Source organism: Andrographis paniculata, unplaced genomic scaffold (assembly GCF_009805555.1).
Source record: "Andrographis paniculata isolate CXL003 unplaced genomic scaffold, ASM980555v1 Contig17END, whole genome shotgun sequence".
Lineage (NCBI taxonomy): Eukaryota > Viridiplantae > Streptophyta > Magnoliopsida > Lamiales > Acanthaceae > Andrographis > Andrographis paniculata.
Window position 1 is genome coordinate 1,151,714 of NW_026137457.1, and position 25,513 is coordinate 1,177,226.

At 38.5% G+C, this 25,513-nt stretch overlaps 5 protein-coding genes across 9 annotated transcripts; 2 read left to right on the top strand and 3 right to left on the bottom strand.

The window, feature by feature from the left end:
- Positions 1 to 5,103: 5,103 nt before the first annotated feature.
- LOC127264771 (bZIP transcription factor TGA10) lies at positions 5,104 to 10,320 on the bottom strand. Of its 2 annotated transcripts, XM_051294294.1 has the most exons (11): positions 9,754 to 10,320; positions 9,516 to 9,613; positions 8,571 to 8,653; positions 8,239 to 8,361; positions 7,887 to 7,955; positions 7,648 to 7,707; positions 7,367 to 7,444; positions 7,092 to 7,167; positions 6,545 to 6,816; positions 5,733 to 5,972; positions 5,104 to 5,299 (listed from the first exon to the last, which is right to left on the bottom strand). In XM_051294294.1, exons 1-11 carry the CDS (start codon positions 9,987 to 9,989, stop codon positions 5,150 to 5,152), a joined length of 1,485 nt encoding a protein of 494 aa, XP_051150251.1. In that variant the 5' UTR covers positions 9,990 to 10,320; the 3' UTR covers positions 5,104 to 5,149. The 2 variants fall into 2 exon arrangements, with proteins under 2 accessions (XP_051150251.1, XP_051150259.1); XM_051294302.1 differs by lacking the exon at positions 8,239 to 8,361.
- A 4,092-nt stretch (positions 10,321 to 14,412) lies between these two features.
- Positions 14,413 to 17,173, top strand: LOC127264444 (uncharacterized). The gene is made up of 8 exons (XM_051293981.1): positions 14,413 to 14,877; positions 15,324 to 15,464; positions 15,547 to 15,903; positions 15,969 to 16,073; positions 16,204 to 16,344; positions 16,453 to 16,680; positions 16,791 to 16,883; positions 16,976 to 17,173. The coding sequence occupies exons 1-8, from the start codon at positions 14,413 to 14,415 to the stop codon at positions 17,171 to 17,173; spliced, it is 1,728 nt and encodes a 575-aa protein (XP_051149938.1).
- A 165-nt stretch (positions 17,174 to 17,338) lies between these two features.
- On the bottom strand, positions 17,339 to 19,288 carry LOC127264790 (rhodanese-like domain-containing protein 9, chloroplastic). The gene is made up of 6 exons (XM_051294328.1): positions 19,123 to 19,288; positions 18,320 to 18,591; positions 18,072 to 18,222; positions 17,884 to 17,969; positions 17,694 to 17,798; positions 17,339 to 17,589 (listed from the first exon to the last, which is right to left on the bottom strand). Exons 1-6 carry the CDS (start codon positions 19,194 to 19,196, stop codon positions 17,519 to 17,521), a joined length of 759 nt encoding a protein of 252 aa, XP_051150285.1. The 5' UTR covers positions 19,197 to 19,288; the 3' UTR covers positions 17,339 to 17,518.
- Positions 19,289 to 19,438: 150 nt separating this feature from the next.
- On the bottom strand, positions 19,439 to 21,687 carry LOC127264796 (outer envelope pore protein 16-3, chloroplastic/mitochondrial). 3 transcript variants are annotated; one of them, XM_051294340.1, is made up of 3 exons: positions 21,575 to 21,687; positions 20,140 to 20,479; positions 19,439 to 19,883 (listed from the first exon to the last, which is right to left on the bottom strand). In XM_051294340.1, exons 2-3 carry the CDS (start codon positions 20,468 to 20,470, stop codon positions 19,735 to 19,737), a joined length of 480 nt encoding a protein of 159 aa, XP_051150297.1. In that variant the 5' UTR covers positions 20,471 to 20,479; positions 21,575 to 21,687; the 3' UTR covers positions 19,439 to 19,734. The 3 variants fall into 3 exon arrangements, with proteins under 3 accessions (XP_051150297.1, XP_051150302.1, XP_051150307.1); XM_051294345.1 differs by having other exon boundaries at positions 20,140 to 20,475; positions 21,575 to 21,672; XM_051294350.1 differs by having other exon boundaries at positions 20,140 to 20,471; positions 21,575 to 21,628.
- A 147-nt stretch (positions 21,688 to 21,834) lies between these two features.
- LOC127264759 (CDK5RAP3-like protein) lies at positions 21,835 to 25,498 on the top strand. 2 transcript variants are annotated; one of them, XM_051294273.1, is made up of 10 exons: positions 21,835 to 21,990; positions 22,089 to 22,223; positions 22,698 to 22,792; positions 22,908 to 23,002; positions 23,102 to 23,237; positions 23,336 to 23,488; positions 23,607 to 24,113; positions 24,280 to 24,488; positions 24,956 to 25,088; positions 25,197 to 25,498. In XM_051294273.1, exons 1-10 carry the CDS (start codon positions 21,891 to 21,893, stop codon positions 25,326 to 25,328), a joined length of 1,695 nt encoding a protein of 564 aa, XP_051150230.1. In that variant the 5' UTR covers positions 21,835 to 21,890; the 3' UTR covers positions 25,329 to 25,498. The 2 variants fall into 2 exon arrangements, with proteins under 2 accessions (XP_051150230.1, XP_051150238.1); XM_051294281.1 differs by having other exon boundaries at positions 21,866 to 21,990; positions 22,108 to 22,223.
- The last annotated feature ends 15 nt before the right edge of the window (positions 25,499 to 25,513 follow it).

A 25,513-nucleotide genomic window follows, 5' to 3' on the forward strand; every position in this document is an offset into this window, starting at 1 on the left:
GCAAAATTTTTTTAATGTTCTCCATAGCTTGTAAATTCTAGCGAGAGGAAAGATTTTTTGTTCTCTCTTTATGGTTTCATTTTTTATGTTTTGAAGATTGTTTCGCACAAAAAAAAAAATAATAATAATAATGGTAGCAGGATCTTAAAGAAAGTTAGGACACGAAGTCGGGCGAAAAAGGAAAAATTATGCGCTTAGGTCGGTTGGTCCACGGTCGGTTGGTCCGGTCGGTTGGTTCGCAGGTCGGAAAGTCCGCAGGTCGGAAGGTCCGCAGGTCGGATAATCTGCGAGTCGGATGGTTCGCAGGTCGGAAGGTCCGCAGGTCGGATAGTCTGCGAGTCGGACGGTACGCAGGTCGGAAGGTCCGCAGGTCGGATAGTCTGCGAGTCGGACGGTATACAAGTGGACGGTCCACAGGTCGGAAGATCCGCAGGTCGGATAATCAGCAGGTCAGATCAATAAGTCGGATGGTCTGCAAGTTGAGAGGTTTGCGGTCGGACCAGTAAGTCGGAAGGTTTGTGGTCAGACCAACAAGTCGGATGGTCTGCAAGTCGGGAGGTTTGCGGCTGGACCAATAAGTCGGAAGGTCTGCAGTCGGATGGGATGGTTTGCAATCGGTTGGTTTGCAGTCGGTTGGTCTGCCATCGATTGAGTCGGTCAATACGGAGTTTGGACCAAGCGAAGGTCTGTTAATTAGTTGCCTAATTGAGTAGTTCAGTCGCTTGATGGGGCAACCAAGGAGTCGTTTGGTCTAGCGACCAGTTGGTCTCTGGAATGGTCGGTCGGGCCAGTTGGGTTCTGGAACTGGTGGAAGCGTTTGGCGAGACGGTGTAAGACACGTGTCAATAAAGGAGGAATTAATGGACGGTTGCTCTAACCAACCAGGCGACGGTTCTGAAACGTTTTCTTGAAGGACTATTTAAGGATTTGGATTTTTGATCTTCAATCATCTTCAATCGACATCAAATTCAAGAGAATTGCTTTTGGGGATCACTACTTTATTTTCCAGTCTGTAGTTTTATTTTCCAGTTTATTTTCTGTACCGTACAGTATTTAGAGATTCCTAATCTCAGGCCCTAAATATATCAAATTCGAAGATAATTTCCTATTTTCGGATTTTACTTTTTTATTGTTGAAAAAACACATCAACAAATTGACGACCATAGTGGGAGAAAGGCAAGATTGCTGATTCTACATCAACAGAGTATTTCATACGACTGAGGTCCGGCCGAATCATCAGAAAAATCAATATGGCATGCTCACAACCTCAATCATGCCAAATCCAGGGGAGATTCCCCAACCACCTACCGATTGGTTGTCTTATGTTCAACAATTGAACAATCAGCAAACTTCGGTGATGCGGAATATGTTGCGAGAGCAACAGAACATCATGTTGCGTGAACAACAAAATCTAATGCAGAACATGTTGGATCAAGCGTTCTCCAGATTCACCCTACATTCAAACATGCCTCCAGCCTTGTCACATTCTCGTTTTCAGGCGACTTTTCCAGGATCAATGTTTGCAGGGCCATCGTACGTTGATAGTACGTTTCCAAGCGTCACAACTTTCAACCGAACAGATATGGGGAAGACTCCTTTAACTTTCCCAGATAATATTCCTTTGGGACCAAGAGTTGATAATACTCAGCCAAAAATCGTAAGGGAAGAGAGATTGGGAGAACATACTCATAATCCCATCCTAGACGAGCCAACCGTCCCCAGAGAAGAAAGATTGGGAGATCCGATTCATAATCCAATCCCAGCCGAGCTAGCCTTCTTTAGGGAAGATTCTGTTCCACCCAGGATAGATCCAGAGGATATCGCTCAAGTTTTGCGGGTGCATTTCGGAATGAACCCGCAAACGGTGAACCGACCGGCGTATCAAAGACCTTTTCCAGAAAGGATTATCGATGAGCATCCTCTCATGAGAAATTATCGAACGCCAGACTTTCATATTTTCTCAGGAGAAGAAGGATCCTCCACCATAGAGCATGTGGGTCGGTTCACAACACAGTTAGGAGAGGTCGGTAACAACCCTTTTTATAAACTGCAACTATTTGGTTTGTTTCTTACCAGAACAGTTTTTTCGTGGTTTGTCGATCTACCACCTGGACAAATACAAACCTGGGAAGGTTTGGAAGCGGCCTTTCATGCAAGGTTCTTTAATCCACTTCCAACATTCTCACTCACAGACCTTCTGGAGATCAGGCAAATGTCGGAGGAGACCGCCTACCAATTCATAGAGCGGATGCGATTAATAAAGGGACGTTGCCCGATAATCATTGAAGAAAGTGAGATGACCAATTTGGTGGTCCGAAATATGCATACACAACTACGGGAGGCTTTAACGGCTCACGACGTTCAAGATCTGGCTAGTTTAGCATCCAAGGCAGGGAGGTTAGAATATTTTTTCAGAGAAAACGATCACGACTTCTGTCAAGGGGGAGGCGCTGAAGAAATGGTAGTGCAAGATCGACCAACGTGGAGGCCAACACCAGTCTGCAATAAATGGAGGTTGGGTCCAACGTAGCCTCGAAAGATGGAGGTCGGATCTGAGTCTGATGTGGCCTCGGATGACGGTTTGCTAACACCTAAACATCATAAGAAATGACGGTTAGGAGTCTTGAGGAGGAGACAAGTTGTTACGCACAAAAAATAATAATAATAATAATAATAATAATAATAATAATAATAATAATAATAATAATAATAATAATAATAATAATGGTAGCAGGATCTTAAAGGAAGTTAGGACACGAAGTCGGGCGGAATGAGAAATTATGCGCTCAGGTCGGTTGGTCAGGTTGGTTGGTCCACGGTCGGTTGGTTCGCAGGTCGGAAGGTCCGCAGGTCGGATAGTCTGCGAGTCGGAAGGTCCGCAGGTTGGAAGGTCCGCAGGTCTGCGAGTCGGACGGTACGCAGGTCGGAAGGTCCGCAGGTCGGATAGTCTGCGAGTCGGACGGTATACAAGTGGACGGTCCACAGGTCGGAAGGTCCGCAGGTCGGATAATCAGCAGGTCGGATCAATAAGTCGGATGGTCTGCAAGTTGGGAGGTTTGCGGTCGGACCAGTAAGTCGGAAGGTTTGTGGTCAGACCAACAAGTCGGATGGTCTGCAAGTCGGGAGGTTTGCGGCTGGACACCAACAAGTCGGAAGGTCTGCAGTCAGATGGGATGGTTTGCAGTCGGTTGGTTCACAGTCGGTTGGTCCGCCATCAGTTGAGTCGGTCAATACGGAGTTTGGACCAAGCGAAGGTATGTTAATTAGGTTCCTAATTGAGTAGTTCAGTCGCTTGATGGGGCGACCAAGGAGTCGTTTGGTTTAGCGACCAGTTGGTTTCTGGAATGGTCGGTCGGGCCAGTTGAGTTCTGGAACTGGTGGAAGCGTTTGGCGAGACGGTGTAAGACACGTGTCAATAAATGAGGAATTAGTGGGCGGTTGCTGTAACCAACCAGGCGACGGTTTTGATACGTTTTCTTGAAGGACTATTTAAGGATTTGGATTTTTGATCTTCAATCATCTTCCATCGACATCAAATTCAATAGAATTGTTTTTGGGGATCACCACTTTATTTTCCAGTCTGTAGTTTTATTTTCCAATTTATTTTCTGTACAGTACAGTACAGTGTTTAGAGATTCCTAATCTCAGACGCTAAATATATCAAATTCGAAGATAATTTCCTATTTTCGGATTTTACTTTTTTATTTTTGAAAAAACACATCAACAAAGATAATTTCAAACTTTTTAGGTGATTGGAAGTATATATGAAGATAGGAATTGAAGTGGTTCAACCGGAAGAACTGAATAACTTGTGAGTATACTTACTCCGATCGGCTAGACAGATACTCTATTGTTATTACCATTTAGGTGTAACAAGAATTTCTTCGTCCATTGCAATGTAAAGGAGGCTAGAGGAAAAAATTGTTAATGTTGCAAGTTAAGTTTGTTGGTGTTGTGTTGTGTTCATGCATACGTAGTATCTAGTGAGAGGTATTCAGTAATCTCTCTTTTATTAGAATCTACTAATGTAGATTTCATACCAAATTGGATAAAATTAAAGATATATTGTACAATTTATTTCTTTGTTGTTGTTTGCATTTATTATATTAACATATGATCGTTATTATCACATACTTACTTCGTGACAATAATTATACTTTTGTCTTTGTAGTTTATAACTCTATTGCATATTACTTGAAGAGATACATTTGTTTTTTGAGATACCACACTTTTTAGCCTCTGTCTTGTCATTATTATATATATATATATATATTTTTAAAAAACCTTAAAAATTAATTTTGAAACTAAAATATCCATTAGATTCCAAAAATACATTTATTATTCAACCTATAATTTTTCCTCTTTAATTTTAATTTTCATGTTTTTATTCAAAAAATTATTTATCCAGAAATATCGATTAGATTAGATTTGAATTATGCCTTTTTTTTGGTTCATGATCATTTAGTTGTTTCCCTAAAATCTTAGAATTCACTAGATGTTATTATTTGAATTGAAATGCAATTGTTAATTAATTGCTTATATTATATTCCTTTTGTTACCCAAATGTTAACAATTCATACAAAAAAATATATATATATTTAGATAATTCATTGATGCATTTTTCTAACATGAGATTTAGGGCTATAATACCATGTTAGATGAATGATCAAAATGACCGTTTCACTTAAAAATTTAAATTAATAGTGATACATATCATTAATTATTTTTCTAATACACTAGAGTCCCAACAGTGTTGTTAGCACTGTTCATATTTAATAGCACATTAACAATAACTTTGACTAAACCACCAATAGCATGTTTAAAAGAAAAGGACTAATTAAGTTTAGTTGAATTAATTTTCCTTGTACACACAAACACACACCAACTAAAGTCATAATCTACTCTTTCTTTTCTCTCTGGCTCTAATAATAAGTATATTTACATACATGATATGTTCACACACACATATATACACACATTGTTAGCAGGCATTGAAAAGAAAAACTAATTAATTAATATATAATTTTGGAAGGACATATGTATAATTAAGTATGTGATGGGGATGGATAAAATTATAGAGGAATCGATGTATATGATGGAGTATTTATATAAGTATATAATTTGGGGTTTGGTTGTGTAATTAATTAATTTATTGTTGGCGGGGGCGAGATAGCCAAAGCGAGCTGAGGGCACGAAGGCGGTGGAAGTACTCGGCGATGGCTAGGAAGCACCGGGCAGCCTGCCGGCTGGTCAGGATTTGGTGCAGCCGGTGGAGGCTTTGTTGCCGGAGATTATCAGCCTGCACAAATCAATACAATTATGACAAGCTAAGTGAAAATCACCACATAGGATAAAAATGTGAAAGACATGCAGTAATTAGCCTATATTAACTAAGCTACGGCGTTTGTGCAAAATTGTAGGATAAAAATAATGAGGGAGGATACATGTCAAATCAAAATTGCAGTATTTAGATAGGGGTGGAGTCAAAACATTTATGGAGATGATGGGCAAGAGATATCGATGACAGGGGGGCATATCTTTGTTCAAACCCTACTTTCGATCTGCGAAATCATTAGATATATATGTCATCTCTCTCTCTCTCTCTCTCTCTCTCTCTTTATATATATATATATATATGTGTTTGTATGTTTAAAAGGGTAATTTATTAATGAAAGAGTAGGAAATTGATGATGAATTTAATTAATTAAATGGTTAGCAAAGTTACAAGGTACCTGTCTGAGGAAGCCCTCGAGAGTGTTGAGCTTGTTGACAGCAAGAGCCATCTGGGACATGTAAGAATTCATGTTGGGGGGGATGGTGAGCGAGTCGGAGGCTATGGTCTCCGACAGCGAGGCGTTGAGGGCGTCGAGGCCTCGCGAGAGGGCCTCTTCGGCCTCGTGCGCCGACTGCTGCAGGCTGCAGATGCCCACCAGCTGCTGCTCCGTCACTGGCTCCATTTGGTTCAGGATCACCTGCTCATAATGCATATATATGTTCACTAATGCTCTAACTAATCATTCATTTAAATAAATTAATTAATTAATGTCGAAGCATGCATATATCCACAAATTCTATTTATACGTACGTACGTGTTTGTCTTAACTTGTCATTGTATTGTGCCATTATATATATTGTTCATAGATAATAGGCACATTTAATTTATTGCGCGTAGCTAGAGATTGTTGGTGGTTTACACATTTCCCATTCTAGAATTAGGGCTAATGTATTTAAAGAAGGCTATGCCAAGTCTTGTTCGTTACGTAGGATCAATATTTAGGAAAGATACAAAACAGTGTGATTCATTTGCTATGCTTATGTGTACTTCATTTCTTCTAACTTACTCACCAACTACTAGCTACTAGCTAGGGTTTTACTATAATTTGTTCCTAAATTAATTTCTGCGTAACTAAATTGTTAATGTCAGTCTAGTGTGTGAATTGTGATGTTGGTATATTAATTAATAAATTAGGGTTTAATGATTTGAGATAGCATACTGCATATATATATATATATATATAGAGAGAGAGAGATGATGTAGGAGTACCTTGATGAGTTCGGAGGGGCGGAAACCGCCGATCCACATGAAGCAGCGCTCGGCGGGAGTCTTCCACATGCCGGAGAAGAGGTGGAAAACATCAGATCTGGCGATGATGCTCTTGAGGTGGATGACCTGATCGAAGTGTGCCAAGCAGTTCTCCACCGCCATGCGGAGCTCGTTCTCCGCCATGTGCTCCTGCACCGCATTTCTCAGCTGTACCATCAGCCGGTGGTGCTCCTCCAGCCACCGCCCGTACTCCATGTCAAACGCCGCCGCATCTGCATATGCATAGCATATGCTTTCATTTAATCATATAACTAATCTCCACCAAAATGAACTAACCTATAATTTACTAATTGCGAATCAAATATAATAATAATCATGGAAATTTTAAGGGACATGCACACATATATATGCATGTAGGTAGGTATGTATGTATGCATTTGTTTGGAGGAATATTCGTGTACTTAGCTTGTTAATAGTATAATTTAGCTAGTTAATTTAATAGGATGGAGTTGACTTGATGGATCGAGAATGCATTCATGCAATGCACCTGAATTCATGATGTTGGCGACAGGAAGGGTGGGTTGGTCTCCTGCTAAACCAGCATTTCCTCCTACAAACAACCCCTACCAACAAGACAAGACAAGACACACACATATATATATATATATATATACGATCATGATCATGATCACTTCTTTAATTCATAAACTACAATTAATGAATTAATCATTGGTGGAAGCCCTAAACCCAACAACTTAAGCAAAAAAAAGTAGCACATATATGCATGCATATGATCAATTGATTAAAAATATTTGATCTCACTTGAGATTTTGCCCTTTGTATTTCTTGCTCCAATTGGGCAAGTCTCACCCTGCTTGATTCTAGCTGCTGGACATAAGCCTGCACCGTACCATTTTTAGTTGACAAATTAATACCCCCGGCCATCTATTACTTAGTTAATTTGAATGGAACTTTAATTTAGTGATCGAGCTAGAGATAATCAATTAAATCAAATTAAATTTAATCAATTAGCCACTCTCGATGTAAATTTCAATTAATTTGTATGTTACATATATATATATCTGGGGGGGGAGGGGACTTGCCTTTTTCCTAAGCCTGCTCTTTCTAGCTGCTTCTCTATTCTGTGCAAGCCTTCTCAGAGTCTGCATATATGTATATATATATTTAAAGGGAAACTTTTAATTAATGTGTAAGAGATAGAAGCCCCAAAAGCACACAGACACCCGCGTGGGTGTGTGTGTGTGCGTGCGTGGGAGACATGGGGGTATGGGGATTTATTTAACTTGTCGAATTTCCATTAAAAGGGCAGAAAGGAGAAAACCTTGGGATCGGGTGTTTTTGGTCTTTCTTGCTCTGAGCTTGAGGTAGGCCCTTTGCGGTTTCCCTCACGCTGCCGCAGCAAACAAAGCAACAATAACAACAACAGCAGCCAGCACCACCAACAGAAAATAAATAGTATATAAAGAGAAAAGGTAAGATTTTTGAATAATTCAATACATAAACAACAAAGCAGAAAACCCCAGTTTCCAAGATTATATATATATATATATATATAATCTTTGATCAGATTGTCCAAAGAGAGAGAGAGAGAGAGAGACATACATATACATACATATATATATATAGATTAATTGAATCTCTAACTAATACAATGTGTTATTTTATGTCCTAACCTTAACTGCTTTGGGCAGTCCAGATGAAGAAGCAACATCCTTTCTAGGGTTAGATAGCTCAATGGACGGCTCAGATGATCTCTTGGAGCCACTCATTGAGATAGAAACTAATCCATCACTTGGCTACCAAACACACAAAATTTAACACATCTCATCAAAGTTAGACTAATTACTTAAGCATGCATATGGTTAAAAACTCAAGCCCCTTCAAAATCAAAACATACAAGAAAAGAAAAAGATAACAATCAATCTGCATATGAGTCGCTGAAATCAAGAAAATTGGTGATGGAGACATATGTATATATATATATATCTTTTAACGACTTTGGTACCTTTGATGTTGCTGCTGATGGCTCTACATGCATTGGCTGTGAAGGGAAAATATTTAGAGTGTGTGGCCTCATTCCTGAATTCTCTGCACACAAAATAACAAAACCAAGATCCATGATTCATCCTAAACAAAATTTAATAATTCATCCTAAACAAAATTTAATAAATCGTTCCTTGAGAGTAATCAAATTAGTAGAAACAGAAAATAAAAAAATCATGAATTAACGAAGCCTTCTTAATATGTGGAATAATTATTTAATTAATAAACAAATATAAAACCAGAGGGGTAAAAGCTGCTGATGAAACAAGAACCGCTCCTTTGTTTCTTGCCGCTATCTTATAAAGTAGGGTCGTATTTCTCTGGAATAATAATAATAATAATAATAATAATATTGGATCGTGTGTGTGTGATCAGAAGAAGAAGATTGTTTGATCAGACCAGACGAGTCATAGCTATCTCTCGAGGCTGGTCCCTAGTCTATATAGGATCAGATTTTGAAAGAAAAATTCAATTTAATGATTTGTTTGGGTCCTGCTCCTGCTCCTGCTGCAGCAGAGAAAATATTCTGGTCAAAGTAAAAGAAGTACAATCAGCGATTTGATTTGATTAGTGCTGCCAACATACTTTCTTCATGACCACAAACAGGAGATCAGACAGGCAGAATCCGAATTCTGAACAGAGGTCAGATAAACTTTACAAACCCATATTTGGATTTTATCCTAATTAATCGTGGAGGAGGAGGAATTATATTGAAGGGAGGCCTGACCTTACTTACATTATCGTTATATATACACGTGTATATATATATATATGTGGGATTGAATTCAACAGTAGTTTATGTGTATGTAGAGGAGAATTGGAAAGAAATTAAACCCCAAAAATTAATATGAAGATGGAAGAGGTGGAGGAGGAGGTGTTGATGAACGTAACGAAGTAGTATACGTACTGCTTTGTTCTTGATCGATCGATTGATCTTGTCCGTCCAGATACAAAAAAAGTGCTTGATCCAATTCCCCCAAATCGTAGGGCACAGCATCCTTGCCACTGCACATGTAGATCCGTCGATCCATAAACACATTTAACCAGCCGTCATCACAAGTTTCAACAATCTCTCTCTTTCTCTCTCTCGAAAATATGTGGAAAATTAAAACGAAATGAAATGAAAGCCTTAATCAAATAATTACATATTAAAGCCTCCTCCATTAATGGGCCCCGAGGACGACGAAGATGGCTGCTGCATCATCTCGAAGGAAATCTGATTAATCTGATGGTGGTGGTCAGTAGCCTGATTGCCCTCTTGCAGCAGAACCTCTTTGTTGGAAGCCATAGCGAGGAGGAGAGGATGATGATCAGCTGCAAAGAGGAGGTGCTGCTGCTGCCGATCAAAGGTGAGAGAAGTTGCAGAATAATCGTCCTCCATTAAAGTACTTTGGCACCTCTTTATAGAGATTCATGAAGTAGGGCACCATAATCAATAGAATTGATTGGCATACAAACAAAGAGGAGTTGGAAAGTAGGGATTTGATTAAATATGAGCTAGCTAGCTAGTAAGCTGCTGCAGTAAAGAGGAGGAGGAGGAAGATCGATCCAGTCGGTTCCAAAATACTACTAGCATATGTTATTGGAGGAGAGAGAGAGAGAGAGAGAGAGAGAGAGAGAGAGAGAGAGAGAGAGAGAGAGAGGAGATAATCGAGGATAGCAACGAAACGAATTCAATGCAAAAGAGGCTAAAGACAAAGACAACATTAAGCTTCCCATCTTTCTCTGCAAATACAAGACGACTTTCTCTCTTGAGAAAAATAAACAAATAAAAATCAATTTGGCTTTATTTATTTATTTTAAAAATACGTATGTATGTATATTCACCAAAACCTTTTTCTTTTAAAAAAAATTTTAATTTTAATAATTTTGTTGTTGATTTAGGTGGCAGTTGTAGATAAAGCGGTGTCATCAAATCCAAGTAGTTCTGGATTGATTATTTATATTTGGTTTCTGCTGCATGCTTCTTCTGGCGTTAGTGTGATCACACTGACGCCGTTGTACCATCAAACGCGATTTTTGTTATAGGACAAATGCGACTTTTTCACAAAAGGAAACGTCCATCCAATTCAATTAATTAAGCAGCTTTATATAGTGGAAGTGATGATACTGATACTGCTCTGCGAGTGTTGGTTTGATCGAAGATTTGGTATTTGTGCTGGTCATTATTTCTTGTGGAATCAAATACAATACAATACAATACAATGGTTAGTTTCCAATCTAATCTCATATATGTCGTTCAACCCTCCTGCACAAAATCAAAATCAAAATCAAAATCAAAATCGATATTCGACCAATTTAATTATTAGATAATCCAATTCAATAACCAACGGCAGATTAATTTATTCATGTGCAATAATCATTGATATATCTCTCTCTCTCGATTCCATAAAATGGATGGATGCTAATGAATTCATTACCTGCAGCAGCAGTGTGGTGTGTGAAATCAAATGACAAATTTAGACTACTTGCTAGCAAATTAAATTAAATTCAAATGCACACAATTACATCAACTGATTGATTGCCTGCAGTCTACCAAAAGTGATATATGAGTGAGTTTTATTAATGGCATTCAACCTTAATTTTTCAACTAGTGTACATGTTTCCTGTTTTAATTAAGCATGCATGGTTTAATTACTTTTAACCTAAAGTTGAACATCCACTCAAATTACATCTGACATTTCAATTATTGGACTCAACTTCAATTATGTAAAATAGTCTGAATAAATAAGCAATTTCTCTTCAAGAAAATTTGAGCTTATATTAAAAATATGGAACGTGTTCTCGTGTATCCTTATTTTTCTTTTAAAAATATCAAATATACATAAAATATTTTTATTCAAATTATTGCTTTACCTCTAAAATAAACACAAAACAAAAATAAAAATACAAAAGAACCGAAAATCCTTCTTAAAGTATAAATTTGTGTTACACCAACATGGGTGGTTAAGGCCTTTAGCTACCCACATATATATATATATATATATATATATAGATTCTTTTGGTAAAAGTTGGTTATTATTATTATTCAATAATACTCTTAAATAAAAGAAATTTAATGTTTTTCAATATGAATATATTACCAATGTTTGGTATTAATTGAGATTTGAGCCTATTTGTCTACATAGAAATGGAGGCCAACTTATAATAATATATGTGGGTTATTATAAGTTAGCGAACGACTCAAACTAGAAAAGAAAGTATACAAACAACATTCACACAAATACTCAGCAATAATTTACTAATGATATGTAACTGTGGCAAAGTTTGAATCAAATTTAGTTATTCTCATTTCCTTAATAAGTAGCTAGCCAGGCTGCCTGCAGTTGTAAAGTCAATTGAGTTGCTTGGGACCTGATATCTTCGTTTTTTATTTATTTTTCCCACATATAAACATGGACCAAATTAAAAGTTGGAATAATATTGGATTAGGTAAAGCATCACACATCTTCTTCACCCTTTTTATTCTCAAGTATATGTTTATTCCACATTATTAGAAAATAATTAAAATCTCTCAAGTAGCCAATTATTAAGTTTCACCTACTCCGATGATGGGCCAAGTCGATCCATCCATTACCATATTATTTTCAACACAATTAACGCAACAGATGGAATGTTGTGTGTGTATGTGTACATGCACATATCTATTTTATGATGGGTTTAATTTATATATAGCATACACTGAAGCTTAAATTATACTTCCAAATTAAATCAGATTCTGTGATTGATAGGTGATCACTCAATTCATGTTCAACTGTTTTATTTATTATTATTATTATTATTATTTGCTAATGGTATCATTATAAGTCAAGCTTTTATGTATGTATATAATTGGGTAATAAGTTATGTAATTATTTATTTATGGACGAAACTAATTAGGTATATATATATATATATATATATCTTTGATTGAATTAAAATAATAACAGCAGGAATATTGCGCATGCCTTTTCTTGGTTTGAAGGACGGTTACGGAAAGACAATTAATAATTACGCACACTTGATAAATTAATTCAATACTTAACTAACATCAAATGAATTTATTAGTAAAATAATTAAATTACCAACATAACACACACACACACACAAGTGTGACAGGTTCAATGAACAAGACATCTTAGTGAAAAAATGAAAATTACTTTTCATAACCGCACAGCTTTTGATTGGCCTAATTATGGTCAACCATTAGTGCAACTTGTGTTAATTTGTTGTCGATACATATGTGAATACACACACATTGCCTCTTAAATCAATGGAATGTTAACAAGTGTCATAAATTGTAACAAATGAAATGATAGGGAATAAGTTAATTTAATTTTTGCTGCATGGGCAATTTTCTATGATAAATGTATGTATGTATGTATGTAGGGGAGATAGGCATGGAAGTGGTAGTGATTGTGATAAAAATAAAGACTTGAGATGAAATTAAGAATGGAAGAGTATCAAAATAATAATCGATAAAGCAAGTTGCCAAAAACCACAAGTTGTTTGGGCTGATCAAAGTTTCCATATAAGGGACAATTTTTGATGTGCTACACTTGTTGGACTAATTGGAGTGTCAAATGAAATGAAGGAAAAGGAGAAGTGGAGTTTAGGGCAAAAGGGAGCAATACGTGATTTGATTTCAGTGACCTCACATTTGCCTTTTATAGTGGAATCATAATCATAATAATCATAATAATAATCACCTAGCTTCTTTAAAATTTCAAGTACGGATACAAAATTCACCTCAATCTTTTGTATTAACAATCTCATCAAATTAAAATGTGGGTTCTACTTGTAATATGGGTGATTATTTCTTTGATGAAATAGTAAAAAAAAAAGAGGAAGAAAGAATTTTGCAAGAGCATAGTCCATTATTAAATGATGGGGGGGAGGGGTGAGGTTGAATTCCACAAGCATGTTGTATTAATTGATAGGTGGGGTGGGTCTACACTTTTATGTGGGGATTAATGTTTTAGGCTAAAAGAGGGAAGAAAATACACCAAACTTAGATGAGCTTGTTTTCGATCAAATAACATACCACCAAATGGAAATGGAAATAAGTGGTTTGTGAGATAGAAATTTCAAAAGTACAAGGGAATGGGGTGTGTACATCAAGTGGGCCCAATTCACCCATCTCATTCTTGTTCCTATTTATGGAAAAAGTGTTGGAATTATTGCGAGCCTTTTGTCCCCAAGGAATGCCCTCTCCTCCCTCTGGCTCTGCTTTCACCTTCATTCACTCTCTGTGTAACGTTATCTTTGACATGACATGACAATTCTTGCCATCTTCCCCGTCAATTTCATCCTTAGATTCTCAACTTTTGTGATCTGATTTTGGGTAATTCAGACTTGATATCTGCATAAAACAGAACAAATTTCTGATTAACATGAGATAAAAAGACCACCACCCCCTTAATTTATTGTACTGTGATGTAAATCATGATGGAATTGTGGGCTGGGCTGGGCTGCATCCAATCCAGATCAATTTAATTTGGGCCAGTCCAGGTTTCTTATCTCAGGAAAACTCATTGTAATAATTTTTGGATGATCATTTCATACTCATGCCTGCCATGCCATGCATTATCATTATTATTATTATTATTATTGCATTTCTTCTCTACTATATTTGGTTTGCTTGCATTGCATTGCATGTTGACAGATTTATTAACTGCCAAAACGACGTAGATCTGATCATGAATATTGAATTGGTAGAGAGAGTTCAGTTCTAGCAAACAAAAAATAGAATCGCAACAACCTTAATGAATTGATCATTTCTTTTGATCTATTGTTTCTTGTTCCATGATCTTGACGTAATAATAATGTCGTCAGACTCCCCCCCGTCCACTCCCGGCGGCACTTTCTATCTGCACCCCCGCCGGGAGGCCTTCGAGCACGGCCTTCTCCCAATCTCGAAGCTCATATTCAACGACGGGACGCAGACACTGTCCAATCTGAAACCGGCTCTCCTCTCGTCGTCCACCTGCGACCGTCGAGTGAACGCGGACGCTCTCTCCGGCGTCCTTCAAATACCGATCGAGCACTCGCGTCTTGTGATCGAGACCATATCCTCTGTCCTCCATGATGATTCCGATCCTTTGGTGAATGACAAGGACAAAGAGATGGACGAAATTGGGGTTAATGTGTTTGATTTGCTCCTTTTCTTGTGTATACAGAGTTACAAGAGATTGCTCCCCAGAGGGCACAAGGATTCTGCCGCCATTGGTGATGTCTGGCCATCTACCTCCGCTTTCGATGGTCTTTTATCTTCGCTTCCGCCATCACAGGTGATCCATCATTCCAATTCTAAATTACAATATTCCTTTGATTAATTAATTCTTTCTATTTAACTGCTTGTGTTGTGAATGTATGAATCATTATAGCCCTAATAAAGTGTGGCTGTTTCACGTAATTCAAATATATTCGTTGATTCTTCAAAATATTTGCTGTTGTTAATAGTATATGCATGATGATCTGGACCAAGATTGAACTGGTTATGGGAGAGGAGGGATCGTATGTGTTCGATAATCTCTAATTTTTACTGTATTGCTTAAGATAAACATGCTGAAGAGATATACAGAATGCAAATCAGCTGCAGATTTATCTAGCAAAACCAAAACTAGACTTCTCTAGTGAGTGTTGCCAATTAGTAATACATCTTTATACAATTAATTGATTTTATGAGTCCCAGTATATAAGTAATTAATAGAAGCACGATCCGATGAATTTGCAGTTGGCAAACAGCCGTCGGTTTATGCCATCTCAAGCTGATGAAGAGGCTCATCAGCTATCCTATTTGCAGAAACAACTGAGTACTATGGTTTCCCTCTTGTCTGACTCCACTGATGCAGAAGGTGATGATGATCAATCTCTGGTATGTGGTTCTGTTTTCTTACATATTTAATTTAATTCATCAGTAAGGTCAATTAAATATGGCGTATCTTAATTTCTTCCAGGTTGTGTCCATGGATGCATTCGAACATCTTGGTTTTTTGATGTATTGTGGGGAAAAGGGATCCGAGAGAATCCCATTGAGCCAGAACACCCCATTTTCCACAAATACAGATCCTGATAAGCCTGCGGTTTGGGTTCCTGCATCACAAGTTCTCGAATGGCTCACCCAAAATATATCCTCCGCCCTGGAACATATTTCCGATAGAGTTTCATCTAAAGAAAATGCCGCGGCTGCTTCTCCTGACCAGGATGTTGCGACGGAGCCACCGAGCTCTCTCAGAGGTCCGAGTTTTATCGAGGGGATCTCCAAATCATATTGTGTAAAGCAAGCCTCTGATCTTAAGGGCACATCTGTAAAGGTGAACAACATTATATTCTCAGCTGTGGTCCACTTGTATTGTGTGAAAATGACACCACCTTTCAGGTTGTAAACTGTCATGAATCCGTGATCTACATTTTGGCGCCGCTGAAATATGCAACGGTCTACGGATGCTCTGATGCAACTATTGTGCTTGGGGCCGTTGGAAAGGTAGCTAGCTAGCTACGTTGGTTGTTAAAGCATGCATGCAAGCAAAACTCCTATTTTGCACTTCAGATGTTCCCGCCTTTAAGTTAAAAACTAGAGTCACATATTGCTGATGTTTTTTTTTGTTGCACAGGCTGTTAGATTCGAACATTGCGAACGCGTTCATCTGATTACGGCAGCCAAGCGAATCTGCATAGCAAATTGCCGCGAGTGTTTATTCTTCTTGGGAGTTAATCACCGACCTCTTATTGTTGGCGATAACCATAAGTTGCAGGTTAATTAGTCCCATTGTAGTTTGTGTATACACTACACTTCTAAGCTAGGTTGTCATTGCAACTTGGTGTCTCTTTTTCGAACGATGATACCTCGCCTTGGCATGCAGGTGGCTCCATATAATACATTCTACTCCCAACTTGAGGAGCACATGAGTCAAGCTGGGGTTGACCCTCACATCAATAGGTGGGATGAACCGGTGGCGCTTGGAGTAGTCGACCACCACGACTCACTGTCTCATCCCGCTGGTATGTCCGATGTTCAAGCCGAAACTGCTGCACGCCTGCATCCAGATCAGTTCACCAATTTTGTGGTGAGAACTCTATTTGGGCTGGCTGTTCGTATAATGTATTTACCTTCTTCAAATCTTGTTGAGATCAGAGCGGTCGACACATTAATTGATGTTTAAAATTTCTGGCACAAGCTAACATACAAATCTCTCATCAGATTCCAAACTGGTCTGGAAGTGAGGAAGCTGGTTCTACCAAAGATAATCCTTTCTCTCTACCCGATGCCTACCGCGCGGCGCTGGAGGAAAATGTATGTTCAGTTGGGTTGGGTTGGGTTATTCCTGAACTCAGGTGGTGGGGGTGGGGTGGGACTGACAATACATTTTATTCTTCATTTTTCAGAGCACGCGGTTGAACGGAGTTAAGCAGATTATGAGGGAGGTGTCACTGGAAGAGCCCCGGAAACGCGAACTCTCAGCTTCTCTGCATGCATGCTTTAAAGACTGGTTATACGGTGATGCCCTCACCCTCAATGCTACCTACCTCATCATCATCATCATATTTGGTGTTGATAATTATCCATTAGTATTAGCTAGTTAGTAAAACTGTTGTTTTCATGAATGGGCAGCATCAGGAGCCATCCGACAGCTTTACTGCCTCCAGGGCGAATAAATGTGCCTTGCTGATTTTCAAGTTCCTTGCCATTTTTGTCTGCTGGATGTTTGATCCTGGAGTGGGCTTCACATATGCGATTTATTAGAAGAATTAAAGAAGAAGTAAATTGCACTTTACCAAGCTGTGATATTTCCACTCCCTTAGCAAATTGATGATTTAGTTCCAAATAATACTCTACTGTTTTGAAGGAGATAATAATTCTCTGTGTCTGTGTCTGTCTCTGTCTCTCCCTCTCCCTCTTCTCATCTGAATGTTTAACTCTGTGGAAAGCTAGCGTGTAGGGGCGAGCTCAAGGAGCTTTTCTGCTTGATCGGGGAAGAATGTGACGAACAGAAGTGCACCTGGAAAATCATCATTCCTTCGATTAGAAGCTAAGAGTGTAGTAGATGCAGGGGGGGGGGGGGTGTGGAAATAAATGTATTACTACTGCCTTTGTATGACTTACAGATGAGGACAGTCCCTAACACAGCAGAAATTTTTCCTTGCACTGTAATTAAGCCTGCTTTTCCAGCATCCTTGAGCTCAGTCGATCCAACAGAATTGAAAGTACCTGCAGTTAAAAGCATGTTCTTAATATGCCTAAAGCATTTCAGAAACAACACTAGGATTGGGAATTCTTAGAGACAGATGATGACCAGGCGGTACGCTTTGGAGCCCCGATGTAATGCACACTATCTTCTGAAAACCAGCTGAATCTAATTTATCTGCCGCAGCAACTGACCTGAAGTCGGATACCAAGAATCACATATTATATTTTAGATGCATTGGCTGCATGAATGAGAGAAGCTAAGAACAAGTAAATGGAAAGGTAGCTAGTGGCTACCTGAGTCCCTCCTGGCAAACAAGTAGCAGCTTGCTTCCAGGTGAAAACTGGCTCTTAACACTTTGAACGAAATCCGGGTTGGGTTTAGTGAAAGGCAAGCCAAAGAATAAACCCGAAAAGTTGTTGTGGAGGGTTCTCTTTACAATGGTCCCTGTTTGGTGTGTGCATATTGTATATAAACTGCTAATGGTCAGTTGAGAAACCAATTCCAAATGCATTGCAATGAAAAGCAATGAACAAAAACATACCCAAATCATTGTCTTTGTTTTCGATAAATAATGGGACATGATAGCAGTCCTTTATATGAGCTCTCTCGAACTGAGTTCTGTCACGAACATCCAAGATTGAGTATCCCTCGGCAGCAACGAGTTTCTTCGCGTCTTCAGAGTTCACGAAACTCACCTCTGCTTTTACCACAAGACAACTCCTCCCCCTTCTCCTGTTTGATTGCTGTCTACCTGCCAGTGTCAGGGTTCTTCCTTGGTAAGTCCCCACTACCAACCAAGGTGCTGCCAGATTGCTGAAATCACATACCTCTAATATCTTAATGACATGAATGTGAGCGAGCGAGCGAGTGAGTGCAACTACAGGTCAGTGTGTGTTGTTTAATTAGGTTTCATCAACTAATGAATGAAACAGCTGCAATCCCACGGAAGTAAAAAACCACAAAGCAGTTACTTTTATCAATGACTTGAGCATAGGGATAGGTGTATGCGATGCAATTCTGTTAACTACGAGACAAAAGAAACAGCCAATTTCTGAACACTCCTCCTGCCTAGAACAACCAATTCCGAACCAGCTGAAGAAAATAACTACTACGAATCTTGTTGTCGACTATAATAAATGGTATGTACGCGAAAATTTTGAATCACATCAATCAATACGCTATGCTCCTGGATAAACCAAAACCCTAAGCAGATTTTCGAAATCAAAGAGGAAAAGAAAAGAACAAATTACAATTTTATTCACAGCGACATCGACAGTAGTAGAACTTCGGTGGATAGAGTGAAGCTGAAGTTGCGTTGCATTTTGTTTTTGTAAACGTACGTACCTCCGAGTCCGAGAGGGCAGGGCAGAAGCAGAAGCAGAAGAGGGGCAAGCGCAACAGCAAGCCATCCCCGCCATACACCACCACCACCTGATCTCTCACGCCGCTCCAGCAGAAGATTATGGAATGGAACTTTTACGTTAATCAATCAACATGTTGTGCTGTGCTGTGCTGAGCTCGCCTGGCACCTATGAAATTTACTTGGCCCAATGGGCTTCCGCCACGTGGCTTCGATATTGATTTGGAGATTGGGCAGAGCACCATGAGTAAGGCTGGATATTGATGGGCGAGTGTGCGTGCATCTTATCTGCTACTAGTATATTAAAATTTCCCAAGAATTCCTCATAATTCCAGCTCATTCTTTCAACTTTACAAGTTAACAACAAAGGATGTCTCTCACTGCCATTCCCATTACATTAAAACAGAAAACCAACGACAAATCAAACATGATTATCAGGTAACATCCATCCGCCGGGAATCCCACAAAAATTTATTAAACCATTTGTTCAGCTTTGACAATGGCACAGCAAGCAAAGTCGCGACGGATCCCGCAAGCAGCACATTACATGTTTCGGAATAGAATGGCACAAGATGTGAGGCTTAGGATAGCTCAGCTCAATTCACGCTGCTGGGCCTTTTCTTGACCGTGTATGCGTAGTATTCCTTGCCATTGTCCACTCTTGTGGTCTGGCCTCCAATATCAATGACTGAAGATGTGAAGGCGAGTGCGGCCCCGGCAGAGAGTGCAGTTGGAATGCTCCTCCCTGCACAAGTTACATGTTCTTAGGTCAATTCCACAATATGATCATACTCGATACCAAATATGAATGAAGAATAAGAAGAAGAAGAAGAAGAAGAATACGCCTCAACTGTCTCAAATATGAATGAATTAATGACAGCAATTCATATGAATTACGTGCACAAGCCACAAAACCAAAGTGCCCATTGACATTCCATATTGAACATTCACATCATGAATTATTCTTAGTGAAATTAAAACAAGAAAGGAGATAAGTTCACCTTTGAATCCTAAAACAGAAGCACCAGCAACAAATCCGCCAACAGCTCCATTAACAAAGTCTCTTTTCATCCTATACTTCTGCACCACCTGCTCTACGCCAATGTAGACTCCACCTATTGCAGCAAATGTCACTCCATAGCTACCCATCATCTTCAGCGTTCGGATCAAACCAGGAAGTGCCACTCTCCTCTCAACACGCGGTACATCATTCCAGGTAGCAACAATCGTGCCCCAAATAGTACCAGCAGCAAGTCCTGTGGTTGCCCCTTTTATAGTTTTCATTGTACCACTCTCTTCATCTTCAAAGTGCCTAAGTTCCTCAGGATTCATTCTAACTTCCTTTCAATAAATACAGAAATGCTGGTTCAGATGAAGCATCAATAATAAGAAAATACGGATCAATTATAATTAAGTTACTGTCATTGACAGTGCCAAGAATTTTTAGTCAACCACAAAATATTCTTAGACACTGGTTTGAAAGAGCAGGAGTTTGGAGCTATGTCATTTAGTGAATTAGCTACTCGTGTGATCTTCCCACTAACTTGATTCTACAAACTAAAGCAAGGAAAATATCTAAATTTCATATAAGAAACAGATTTAGAACTTCAGGCATTGTGTTTCAAAAGACACCATGAGCCAAGATGCAAAGCAACTTTAAAAAAATTAACGCACGGACAAGTATGCAGGAGTGATGATTATGAGATTGTCTCAGTAATTACCACATGATTTCCCCACAACCTCAAGTGAGAAAACTTTACAAGGAGAAAATAAAGAATTATTCAATACCTATTATCATTACAATTTAATTTTCACTCCCTTCCATTAAAATTCCTCCCTTCCCCTACATTTGAACCAAACACACTAAAATTTTAATTTTTCCAACCCTCAATTGAACCAAACATACCCTAAAAAACAACAAAAAGCAAAAACTTACTATACCGAGAAAACTGAAAGAAGCTCAAATAAAATGGAGGGCACAGAGAAATTTCAAAGACAGCATAAGCCTAACAGTGATAATTAACAATTTCAGTGCAGTTTAGACAATTGGGCAATAGTCCGTTGATTTACATCTACAGTTTTAGCAAAAACAAGTAACAAAAGTGTCGGGATAGATCATTCAAAAGCATAAAAGGATCACTTGACCTCCTCCTATGTCCAACCAAAAAGGGCACGACACTCGATCGAACGCCGCAAAAATGAAAGGCGTAGACTACATGAATGATATACAGTACCAACTAAACCATCTTCATAGCAAGTCAAGTCAAAATTTCCAACAACAAGCCTTTCTTCACACAACCCGCAGTACTTTCTCTTAAAACCCTAGAATTAAACGATCTATATTGAAAAGCTAAAATCCTCAAGCTTATTTATCCATAACAGTGTATATAATTTATCATATGGATCTGAGACATCGGATAGAGAGACGCGGCTCACCCGATGCAGGAATCCACCGATCTTTGCTTGATCTCGTTCGCGTGAGTGAGCTACAGATGAAAAGGCGATGGAGATGGTCAGAAGTCAGGAAGTCGGAACACCGATAAATATTTGGGCTACGTTGGGCTTAGAAGTGTGAACCTATTATACAATAATATATTAAGCCCAAATCATTTACATCGGCCATGTTCAATCGGGCACTATTTCTAAAGCCCAATTTGATCCGTCTATGGGAATTTTCAGCCCATATTTTAAAAGGGGCTCGAAAAATTGAGACATATTGCGCGACATAAATTGCAGAGGTTGATCTTCTTCAATGACTGCTGCTGAAATCCAATTTCTCGGTGGAAAGAAGATGCAGAATCAAGATGATGTTCGGAACCTGCCGATCGACATCGCATCCGGTCGTCTCGGAGGTAAGCTCTTCTGTTTGGGTGCAACTAATTTCAACTTGCGTTTTATGGTTGAAATTTGGACCTTTTCTTTTTTCTACTGATGCCTTGGTTAATTGAAGAATGGCTTGTTGATCGAAGGAGGATTCCTATGGATTGGAGGAAGCGAATGGTGGCTGTGAGGTCGAAGATTTCGTCGTCATTTACTTCGCTGCCAAAAGACATTGATCCGTTTTTCCAAACCCTCGACCCTGAAGGTTTTTTTTATCTCATACTGTGCATTCAATCTAAACTCATCAGTTTTGATAGAAAGTAATCATTTTTCATATGGTTTAGTTGATATCCGTATATTCTTTCTTCACCCACCTTTTATTGCGTATCAGCGATATTCTTGTTGATTGTAGGGAGCGTTGATTATTTAGGGCTGTGATGTAAAATTTTAACAAATGCGTTATACAAGATCGTGATTGTTTAGTACGAAATTTTATTAATACAATATTTTGGTAGTCATGAGTATAATATATTTTGGACTGCTCTAAACTTTATCTGAGATTACTACGTGTTATTCCTATGGGTTGAAACTTAGCATTGGAGAGCTAGGATATTCTTTAGCAAATATGGGAGTCAGCAAGAAATGCGTAGGTTTTGATATTTTTTAACATTGTTGTTTAAATGAGGAATTACTTCTGTTCCAATCTCTTACTGTAGTTCTTGCTGTTGTAATTTATCAGGGATTGGCTACTTGGAAGCCAAAAAGATACTGGAAATTCTCTTAAAATCAACTCCGGAAAGCCGAAACATTTTTGGTCGGCTTTCAGGTGCTGCTGTAAGATATCCAAATTCGTGTAGCTTTTTAACCTTCAAGAATGATTGCTTTGCTGATTTTCTTTGTCCTTAATATCCTTTTCATGTGCTGTAACCAATATTCTAAATCTTGGCAGGGTGATTGGGAGACAATAGTGCGGGCATATGAGAAAGATCATATTTTTCTTGGTGAGGCTGCTCAAATAATGACCCAAAATGTGATCTATGAAATGTAAGAAAATTACATAAAAAAATAAAATGCCTCAAAAGCCTGAGGAACATATTATTCATCTTTTCGTACTACTGATCCTTTTTTTTATTCATTCTACAGCCCTTATCTGAAGAAGCAAGTTCAAAAGTGTCAACAGCAGCTTGCTGAATTAGATCGGAAAGAAGCTGATACAAAACGAAATGCTGCACTTTCAGCTGCAAAGTATGCAGAGGCATGCCAGGAGCTAGGGTTGCAGGTTTTCCCTTATTCCTATTAATAATATTTTTTGGGCTGATATTATTTGCACTAATCATTGTCCTAGAGATTTATAATTCGACTCTCTGGTTGCGGCAGGGTGTCAATGTCAGGTCAGAGTTGTTAGAAACAGCCACGACATTACTTCCAGTCACTTTTAGTAGGATTTTAGAAGTATTGAATAGTGACTCAGTTTCAATGACCATTGGTTTCTATTCAATGTTCGTGAAAGACGTTCATACAGAGAAAGATGTAAGTATTCTTTTAAGTTGATTTACCATCACTGGAATCTGGCAAGAACTGGATGAATTACTAATAGTCTCATGTCTGTCTTTTCCTATGATTTTCTTTTCTTTTCTTTTTTTCTCAGAAAATTCATGGTCCTGTGTTGCCAAACTTGATTTATGTTCGCCAAAATCCCCCATCTATTACTGTTTCTGCTAGTCCTGAAGTATTTGCTATTAGTTCTCAAGATTGCCCTGAGCCTGTGCCCACAGCAGAGGGTGGAGAAACTACAACCGACAGTATTGACTGGGATATTACTTTGGAGAGCTCTCAGATTGATTGGGATATTGGTACTGTGGAAACAGAAGAGAATGGCAATGGATTAGGGGGTCCATTTGAAATTGTTAATGCTAGTGATATTTCTCTAGATTCTCCACATAAAAATGGCATTGAGACTCATAAGATTACTTGGGATGTAACTGTTGAGAATCCACATGTTACTGAACCTGATGACACCAGGTTATCTAGTACGATCACAGATTCTGATTCAACCCAGCATTATTATAAAAATGAAGAAACAGGAAGTGGCCATGACAGGAGTCAGCTATTGGAGACAGAGTACCGAACTAAGATTCTTGATGATTTATTTGAGGTTCAAATTCTCTTTCTCCATTGTTTTATCACATTGAAATATATCTATTTGAAGTTTCTATCTTCTCATGGACATTGCTGCCTTTTATTCTTTTTAACCTAGTGACACCTTTTTTTTTTGTCTTGTATCCATATGATTCTTCTTTGATATAAAATACTACTTTCAGGCAAAAGCATTCCTGAACCAGAGATTGCTTGAATTAACAAATGGTGAAACCTTATCTCTGCAACATCAAATCCAAGCAGTAGCTCCATTTGTGCTACAGCAATACACTCCCGATTCTATTCAGTCAATGTTGTCCGACATCTCTCTGGCTATTTCATTACTGACAAATAGGAAAACCCGAGACTTGATTTTGCTACTCAACTCCAGAAGGTATGATTAATCTTGTGCTTTGGTTCTCTTTTGTACAATGTTTGAGATAAGTAGGTTGCAAGGTGTCTATTTGTTATCTGAGGTAAAAGATATAGCTCACTCCAGTGTTCTTCATTCTTGACCAAGATACGAAATTAATTTGTATGATTCATGTTCATCTGAATTAAAATCACACCTGTTTGGATACATTATAGTGTTCCTTCTTACCAAGGTTATTTTGTAAATAGAAATTCCATCGATAACCATATTTTTCCGAATTTCTTTTTTAACTTATGTCTTTTTAATGCTAGAGTATAATCTCCGATGTGCTGTTTTTTATTCTTTGTGCACTCATGCCATGCCCTCATATTGATATTTTTTAGCACAGACCTTTTCAGTTTCTTTATGATGTCCCATTCTTTTCTTCTGTGGAGGATACTAAATGCCGTCTCTAAGAAAATCTTTTCTTTAACTTTTCTGAATTTCAGATTTTTGGATCGTTTGGTGAGTACTTTGGAAGAAAAGAAACATCATGAGACCAAGCTGAAGGAAGGGTTAAAGGACCTTTATAACAAACGACTGGAGTTGCAAAATTCACTGTCATCCTCCTGGCCAAAACAAGTAAGTCATTTTATAAGAAACTCTCCAAGTTGTGGTGCAACTTGTCTTGGAAGATGGGTGGATGGATAGTTTCTCATATTTAACGCTGCATTATTTCATTTTTTGCAGGAAGCAGCCCTTGTGAAAACCAGGGAGTTGAAGAAACTTTGTGAGGAAACACTTTCTAAATTGTTTGATGGTCGGCCTGTCCATATTATTGGAGAGATTAATTCATTGTTGAGTAGTGGCTTAGGTGCATAAGTTATTGCACTGGTCATCATAGGTGACAACAACAAAAATGGTTTACACTGCATAAAACTTGTTCCTGCTACCATTGCCATTGGACAGTTCTTGCAGTGTTGAACAATAACTGCACAGTACTGCATATGTAAAATTCAGTGATTGTGTTTCAAAGATTAAAATGTCTCTAATCTGTGGGAAAATTT